A 9992-nucleotide genomic window follows, 5' to 3' on the forward strand; every position below is an offset into this window, starting at 1 on the left:
GAAGCAGTTGCGATTAACGTCCCTGACTCGCGAAAATGTCTGCGAAAATGCACTTTATTCTTGCATTTTTTCTCTCTTCCCTCAACTCTTTCTCTTTTTTGCATACAGATCGCTCTTTTCCTCGAAAGTTCGATATGAAACATACGTATGATTCGGAAACTCTTTTTGTTGTCTCAAAATTATTTTGACACAATGACACAAAATGAGTCTTATATTTACAAATCGAGTATTTTTATTATTTATTGCACAACACTTATTATGCGACAACTGGGGACGTTAATTGGTAATAATTTTTTCATGATTATCTCTTCGAATTTCATCGCTTAATTATATCATGACGTACAATATTGCACAGACTGCTCGCGAAGATAATTCGTAGGTGGGTCTTCTGATTTATGTCGGTATCCATAATTTATGAACGTCGTAATAAGTTCGTATAACGTAGATCAATTCGATAAATCCTCACCTACTCTTCCGCTCGCGACATAAATTAATGATTTAATTTGCAGACATCAGTTTGTCACGAATATTAAAGCTGATCGTGATATAAATCAATGTTTCATCATAAATAGTAACACAATTCATTGTGTCTATATTACATGTGATGACATATTGAAGAATGTATACGCTAAACTTTCAATAAAAAAGAAGACTGTTAGCAAAGCTCACACAAATTTCGAAACTTTTCTGAGCAAATATACTAAATAAATTCAGAATCTTTGGGAATTTTCCAATTTTTCAATTTCGTTCTCAAACATAAGTTTCCTCTAAAATGCTGACGATTGAAAGAATGTTAGAAAGGATCCAAACCAACGAAGTCTATTTCCGTATTTCCGCTCGAAGGTTGCGGCTCGTTGATCTCGTCGATGATGTGGACGAACGAACGAAAGTCCCAATTAGGAAACACGTTCAAGGATCAATTTTACCTCACGACTATCTCCGTGACAAATGACTTTCATGCAAATCGCAGAAGTCCGCAACCCTGATTACTTCCGTTATTTCCGATTACAACCTTCTGTCGTTAATGAGAATTTCTCCGTCAATGAGATTATTTCCAGATGACTGATAGTGACAGAGAAAATCCTCGTTAAACCTGCGTATATAAATCTTCAAAAAAGAGAATCAACAGTTAATCAAGTGAACACATTTTCAGTGAATTTTTTTTCTACGATTTTCATGAACGTTACAAGTGAAAGTAAAAGATGGCTAATTACATAATACCGGAATATATATTTTTCATTAATTAATTATGTATTTATGTAATTAATAAATCTTGGATAAGAAACTTGTAATCCTTTCTTATAACAAAAATTGTAACGAAACTAGGAGAAAGCTGTACGAGATTTTTTTTTCAAAAAAATTGCAATCGAAGAAGAAAGATTAACGAATTTGCTTTAATTCTCTGATATTTTCTTCAAAGAAGCCTCGCAGTTTGCGAGTTCTCCGTAATCTATATAGATAATAATAATGGCACCCCTAATACTGTATAAGATGCTTCTCGTTCGACGAAGTGAACTGTAATATTCACGAAACATTGGCATTTAATGATCAAGACAGAGAGATAATCCGTAAACCGCTTCTTTGAATCCATCTATCTCTAGTTCCTCAGATCGCAAGTCATGAGGACGCTTATTATATTGACAGTTGTCACTATTATTAATAGCTTTGCTCGATAACAGAGATCCATTCTATAGAAGACAGAGATTCATTTCAATGAGATCGCGTTGGTAAGTCGATCTTTATATATTTGCTATGATCGCAAAAGGAACGCGTATGTTTTCTTTCTCCAATGAGACAATCGCGTTAATGCAAGCGGCCGCAAGGGCGACCGATGCGTAAGGACAATCTCGATATGGGTGATCGTAAGGTGTAATTGAGATGCAGTTTCTTATCGCATAATTCTGGCATATTACGATGGCGACGATCGACACGACCTACAATTTTGACTTCCTGATGCTAATATGTCGTGCACATGAAATTACATAAGAGGCGTCCCTGTACCTTATCGTTACGGATGGAAATGCGTGTATATGCCTGGTGTCGAGCTTTACGAATCCATTATCGGTATGTATGTCGTATACGTCGCGACATTCGCGATGCATCCATTACCACATGCATCTTCGAGCATTCAACCTTCACCTTGCTCTGTCCTTATTTAAATCTATTACGTCAGGCCTTTAAGATACAGTAATAATTAGTGTAAGTGCATGAAGGTATAAGCTTAAAGGTATGGATGTGTGTGAGTTAAATTTATTTTTTTGTAAACCAAATCCCTTCTTGGCAATGCAAGCTGAAATAATAGGTTCTATTTTATTTTATTCTATTCCATTACGTCAAGCCGCATATTTTTTTTTCTCGACGTCGAGGCAAATTTTAGAGATTGTGCAAACTGATTGTTATGCATTGCATGACGAGATGTGTCATACGATAACAGCTTAATTGATATTTATTAATCGTGCGATTATTAAGCGCCAATTTGTGGCGAATTGCGCAAATATTAATTTGTATAATGTGACAATTTGTTTAGATCTTAATTACGATAATTCGCAACATAAATAATAACGAAAGGCAAATTCCAACATCTCGTAATTGCTTAAAAAGCTTGTTATAAGTAAAAAAAACTTTTATTTCATGTATACACACACAAACGTACACGTATATACACATATAATTATTGATTATAAAAATTGATTCCTATACGTTCCTGAAGGAAAAGAAGATTTGTGAAGGAGATCAGGATCGGTTTGCAAGTATCGAAGGATAAAACGATTCCGACACTGCATGTATCGTGTATCACTATTACGTATCGTTACGTAATTATGATATAATAATGGGGTGAGAAACAACAGACAGTCATACAATAAGGCGCATCACATCACACGTGATTGCCCCTGAATGTATTTTTCTACGCAACAGTTGCGGATCCTCTGGAGCAATTTGCCGAAGATGAGCTTTAATTGCAAGAACAATCGGTTATGAACAGTGCCATTATCTTATAGACGCAATTATTATGTGTTTATTATGAAGGATTTTAATAATTTCTCGTAAATCGTTTATGACTGTTGCACTTATAATGATTACGTATGTATCACGTTGTAATTCGTACATATGTTAACAAGTTTATTGCACTCTATTTTGAATTCACAAGAATATGCATAAGATGTAACATAGTAATCAATGATTCAGCCTGTCACAATAATTAGTAAGGCTTACAATCGAGATTAATAAATTGTATTATTCGAAGAAAATAAAGTACGATAATTGATCGAGTGCACATATCATTGGACATATGCATTTTTTGTGTGTACGAATTTCACAATAGTCATTGGCAATAAATTTTCTTCTGATTGCGTGATTTCCAAGCAATTGTATAATTGAGCACTTATCAAATATTATATTTAATCGACTAATCATCACAGGTATTCTCCCGACAAGATGCTCAAACTTTGATAGATCGACGATCTTGCTCTTTCGCGTTAAACTAATACGCCAACTAATTTTTTAAGTACGACTCAGTTGCAGAGTCATTCTGCAGATGTGATTCGTTATACAAGAATTGCAGTAAAATACCACCGAACTCGTGCAAACTTTCGCCGAGAGCCAGTCAAGCATTCAGTGAAGTCATTAAATTTAGAAGTCAATTTGGGATGAAAGACGTGGCGGAAACGTTGCGATGAAGTTAATGATGGGGAATATGCGGTGTTATATCACAGACTCTCTACTGTATGTACATGTGGATAAACGTAATTACAATAAAGATGATTTTTTCTTTAATTGCAATTTTAATATAATTTGTATATGTTACTATCTTTCATAAAAGACAATAAAAAACGAAAAACAACAGTTTCTCACGCAATATTCCTACCTCATTATTAAAATTGTTCCTTATAAGTTTAATATATAGTGTAAAAAGTTATAAAACAAAAAAAAATTACAACGGAGAATATCTGCCTTATTCTTCTTTTTAATTATTTTTTAATAAGTTTTGCATTTTTGACTGGATTATTCAATTTTCCAGTAAATTTCTCATCGTCTTACTCTCTTACTTTTTTGCTTATCCAGCAGATAAATTATCACATAGATAGAATCATTTATCGAAAGATGGAACAACTGTCCTTTAGACTTTTATATATACATATAGTGTTTCAAAATTCGCAAAGTGATTCAATGTATTGTGCAAAAAAATTTTTGAAGAATTATAATACGTCAAAATGTTCTTTGTAAATTTTTAAGTAATAGTTTTTAAATATAAAAGTTTAAAACTGAATGAGATAATGCTACAGCGGTCTAAGTTGGATCGCGGGTACTTCTAAAATTGTGTGTGAATTTATATACTACGAATGTATAATTCTTCGATTGCGCGCCGAAACTTTTCAGATTTGAAATGCAATACTAATAAACTACCGCAGTAATATCACGAGTTAAATTGACTAACAATTTAACGATTATTGATGCTGTTTACATATCTTATATCGATCTTATTAATGTTGAATAATCTATTAAAAACTGTAAATAATTAATTTTTCACTGCGAAAAATATTACCTCGGCCGGGAGTCGAACCCGGATCTCTGGCATTTCGTGCGAGCGTCCTAAGCCTTTAGACTACCGAGGCAATAACAGTTTAAGTATGGCTAATTACAGATTACATTTAGATAAGTCATCTGTTCAAACACATTAATTGTAAATCAAAAGAAAATTAAAAGAACTTTATTTTAATGCATTGAAAGTCAGAATGGTCATTTTGGAATTTAACTGTTTATTGACGTTAAGAATAAAAATAATGTCAATTCAATTTTTATTGACTTTTGTGTGTTTCTTGAATTAGAAGGTACTATCAGCGCTCACTACCTGCCTCATGGAGGGTATCTGAACATAGTCTGTAATAAACCATATTTAAACACTTATCTGAAAAAATTAATGCTTAAAATGAACATTTAAATAACTATCTTGCTAATATTTTGAGTCACAAATTTTGAGACATCCCGTATATATAAACATATATAAATAAGAAAGAAAATAATACAGAAGATTTGACATTTTCATGAAAAATCGCACAAATGTACCAATAGATTTGAAAAATAAAAACAAATACATTAAATACGTTATGAAAATTATATAATTATATTAGTTGCTTTATCCTCGCACATCAGGATTGGTAAAAATCATGTTTTAAACTGTTTAAAAAGTACATGCTTAATCAACATATGCCTATTAGTTGTTTTTAACATATTTCGAATATGTTTTTTTTAAGCTGTTTGAAGCATATAAAAAGGATTAAAAACATATTTAAAAAAACGCAATGTTTTGTTCTTTAAAATAACATTATCTTTTGTCTTATTAACTCTATCACACATTAATTGAAAGTGTATCTGTCAAACGGGAGAAAAACATGTGAATAACGTCGCAAAATCGCGTTATCGGAACTGATGAATTGCCCCAAGTGTTCGAGTGATTGTCGGACATTATTATGACATAAATTATGAAGATTTAACGTACAAATGTTTATTCAAATACGAATAAATCATGGACCAAAAATGACGAATGCAAGTAAATTTGCGTCAAGCCGATTGCTTGTTTGTATACTCGCTAACTTGGAGTCGAGCTGTATTTGTACGCGAGTGCATACATGAGTATACATTATGCAAGATACATGAGATGACCTTGACAATGACCACTGCCGCTGCACGCGGGTTACATTAGTGATCAGCGTGTCGTTAACGCACCGACAAAACAATCACGTTATCACCGAAGATCGTGAGAGGCGGACACCTCGGAAATGTGACGGTTTCCGCAAAAACAATAAATCTCCTGTCCGTCTTATCGCTACTCGTTCACATTTCGTCGACTATGTGACAAATCACAAGCAATTGCAAACGAACGAATATTGCCCACATAAAAGCACTTTTAATTATCTCAGAACCGCTAATAATGCTATTTTTCTTTTAATAATTTTTTAATTTAAATTTCTGCGCTTTTAATTATCAGATAAAAGTTTTCATATAAATTATAAATAATACATTTATTTGAAATTATTTATGGTTTAATTTCCGAAATTAATGTCGATGTTTTTAATAAAAACTACATTCAGCTTTTAAGATAATTAAAGTTTTAGGATTCCAGATCGAATAATATTTTATTTGAACGATATAATTTTATTATTTATTTCCCGAAGATACCGGCAGTTCATTATTTTCGTGAAGGAAACGTCTAATCCGTATCTAAGAATCGTATATATTTTCAGTATTATCGCAAATTCAGTTATAAAGTAGTAAGATTCCAGTGAGAACATTGAAACAGAATATTCGCAACAGTTTGCATCCTATACTGGAAGACTGTGTTACAAATAATCGTAATGACGCAATGAATCGTATTGTTACGCGACACGTGCGATCGTCAACTGGAAATTGAAAGGGTTTGCGAGGACGATGTAAAAATGTTTTACGGAAACGAGAGGAAGCGGAAATGTCCGCTATATTTGCGAGACAGCTCACATGACAGTGGTCGCTCTTTTAGTACAGGGAGAGAAAGAGAGGTAAAATCTGTGCTAAAAAAGCCAGCAACCCATTTACGACCAAGGCTCTCAATTAATTGACGCGAAAATAAACAAATTGCTTAATTACTGAGTTGTTCGCGCAATCACGACATTGAATTTCTTGTCTGTCGAGATTGCTATAAAATTTGATCGGTTTTTCATTGTACAGGTAAAATATGCGAGATAAAATAAATTTATTAAAATCGAAATCATAACCACTTTCAATTAAAATAAATTGATCGATTGTACGCATCAAATATTGCAGTTCCTGTTACAAAATCCGATCCGGATTTAAAAAGAAATTATTGATGATTGCAGTTAACCGCAAATTACTGCCCGAGAAATTATGTCATTATAGGAAATGATTTGCACCTCTGTTGATATCGTGCAGATGCTCTTCATGAATAAAGAGAAACGCTACAATGATTATTTAACATTTACTAATTGTGTTTATATGCAGGTGATAAATCATTCGAATTATTGTATATCACTCATTTCACGTAACTAAAAATTTATCATTTTTGTTAGTTTACAGAACAAAACGGAAAAATAAAAAAAGAACATTTAAAAACTATACATATTTTTATCCCTCTACAATTAGTTACATTAAAATTGTATTTCAAAATTAATATTACAATATTTTAATGATTTTTTAAATAATTCCAAACACATTAAAACTTATTTTCTGGAAAACTGTTTTTTTGAGTTGTATCGTTTAAGTCAAGTGAATGATATACATATTTCTATAAGTCTAATCTATAAATCTATATGATTTTTTTACAGAAAATGAAAAGCGCACATCCTTATATATGCTTTAAACAAAAAAGTAGAATTATATGAAATTGTTATTTTGTGTTAAGTATATATGTACATAAAAAAAACAGGAAAAACTTTAATCAAGACTTTATTAACTATATAGTAACTGTACAATGCGATATATTTATCACCAGATTTGACACCGCGTAGGGTTTACTCCGCAGCATAAATTAACCAAAAGCACGTAATTATTTATGTATCTACACCTGATCGAATAATTTTCCCCAGCTCTCACAGAACTTTTAAATTAAAATTAACTGTTGCAAGCAAAATCAATCGGAAGGATTATATTTATCAAAATATGATTTGTAGTGGTGAAGATACTTGGCGCCGTAGAACTCCCGGAAGTATGAACTTCTGTAATCGCGACGAGTGCCCATTGCGATGTTCACCTGCTGTTCAAGAAGCCTAACTTTTCTGAGTTGGCTCTCGTGATATATTTGATGGAGATATTTCTCGTATTCCTGTTGCGGCGACGGGAAGAAGTAACGTTGAAGGAATCTTTGAATTGGATGCTGAAACAAACAAGAAATGAAGATCATTATGTTTTTCGATAGTGTTTTTATAAACATAAAACTTCAATAAAAATATTTTCTTTGACCAGTAGCGTCAAGATTTAAAGTGACTCTAGACAACATTAGCAAATATGACATACATAATTATGGATTATGAATGTAGATCAATATTTAGCGAATACATGAAGTTGACACATATTGATCATATCGTCTGAAAACCTTACCCGAAGATATTCCCATTCCTTTGGAACATAATCCTCAGGGATTTCTTGAAGTGTGGCAGGACCAACAAATACGTTAACTAGGGTGATCCCGGTGAGCACGGGAATAGCACCAAGTAAAAAGTACAAGTGGAAATAATCTTTTGTTTTGTGCCACTGAAAGGAACTCGGTCGTATGATAAACGTCCGTTCTTCTGACATGCATCTTGCTTGTCCTAGAAATATAAAAAAATCCGAGATATGAAAAGTGAATTAATAGCTTTTGATATTTAGAGATATTTAAAATTTCAAAGAATATATAATATATATAGCTAACATAATTGTACGTTTATTTCTATGACTGAATTTATGATAAAAATAGTACATACAGAATTACTTGTAAATGACATAGCATGGCCCCATCAATGTAAGATTAACTTAACTTATTATTTATTTTCTTCTAACGTCCGTTTTAATTAATGTAGATTAATTTTAATCACGGTTTAACTAACTCTTTATCTTTTTCTCTTTGTATTACAATATCATCTATATTTCTTACTGGAAAGCACACAATGAGTAAACTAAACTAAGATTAAAGTTAATCTTACATCAGTGGATCCGTGGTAAACAAACTTGCTATGGACTTTTTATAGTATCGTATGCATATGATGTTGATATTATCAGATGTTCTTGAAATGAAAATAAAGTAATTATCGAAATTAGTGACGAACAATTAAGAATTTTCAACGTTACAACTCATTTTTATTTTTATTCACAAGTCTCAGTTTATTCTGTGAGACACACACACAGAAAAATTATACTCCATCGAAATACACTGTGCGATCATTGCGTAACAAAACACCAACGACTCTCGCGGAAGCACATTGGTAAAAGAAAAGACACTCATTCGACAACGCGAACAATCGCTAACAACCGTGCATGAATAATCACCATTCTTTATCAGTGCTGTTGTGTTGCTGCTGTTCTGCAACAATTTTTGCCTTGCAGCACGCAAAATGCTACTCCACACCGCCATTTTTCTCCGATAGTTCGGTTCGGAACAGAAATGTGGAACATATATGAACTTTAAAAGTAGACCGAAAATGTAGGACGCTTATTTATCGACTTATGCATGTTTCCACCAATGTAGATTAACTTTAATCTCGGGTTAACTTTCTGTTTATCTTTTTCTAATTTTTAGTTCTAGAAAAAGACGAAAAGCAAATTGAACCGAGATTAAAGTTAATTTACATTGATGGAAACGGGCATTAAAAGATAAAAGATTACTATTTTATCATTGTAGTCCGATAAGATAGAACTAAAAGTATATAGAATTTCTATAGGATTTTTACTGCAGAATAGGCAACTGACTTATATTTTGTAAAAACGTAAGAAATAAAATTATTAAAGGATGAAAAAATTATACTTCTTTGTTTTTAAAAAATATGGATCAGCCCACTGTGTAGTAATTTCCCTTTAATTAAAATTTAGAGCTGTGTTAACACAATTAAAATGTTATAAATAATTTTTACGTAATGATTAATTTGAATCGTGACAAAATCAATTTATATAAAATTATTAAAAACGTTGTTAATAAAATATCATTTGTTATAATTGTCCATTTTTCGCAACATTTTTTCATTATTTTTGATAAAATTTTACACGTCTAAAAATGTACATAAGTTTATAATTTTAGAAGTTTTTACAGAAATTTTAGAAGAACTTTTTTCCGCTTTAAATGATAAAAAGTACTCACATGATTCTCGTTGATTGAGTTGGAAATCGTTTAGTTACAGAGGCCTCAACACGTTTGTAACAACATGATCCGTAACAATAAACGGTGATACGTATACCGTCAATTAAACCGGGTCAAGTGAGCAATTGAACTAGAGAAATACCGAACACTTGGTAATTCATGTGACAGGATT

General features: G+C 32.1%; 1 protein-coding gene across 1 annotated transcript; it reads right to left on the reverse strand.

The window, feature by feature from the left end:
* Window positions 1-7436: 7436 nt before the first annotated feature.
* ND-SGDH (NADH dehydrogenase (ubiquinone) SGDH subunit) lies at window positions 7437-9133 on the reverse strand. Its single transcript, XM_018544257.1, has 3 exons — window positions 9016-9133; window positions 8089-8300; window positions 7437-7864 (listed from the first exon to the last, which is right to left on the reverse strand). Exons 1-3 carry the CDS (start codon window positions 9098-9100, stop codon window positions 7622-7624), a joined length of 540 nt encoding a protein of 179 aa, XP_018399759.1. The 5' UTR covers window positions 9101-9133; the 3' UTR covers window positions 7437-7621.
* Window positions 9134-9992: the final 859 nt, after the last annotated feature.

The sequence above is a fragment of the Cyphomyrmex costatus genome, unplaced genomic scaffold (assembly GCF_001594065.2).
Source record: "Cyphomyrmex costatus isolate MS0001 unplaced genomic scaffold, Ccosl1.0 scaffold43, whole genome shotgun sequence".
Lineage (NCBI taxonomy): Eukaryota > Metazoa > Arthropoda > Insecta > Hymenoptera > Formicidae > Cyphomyrmex > Cyphomyrmex costatus.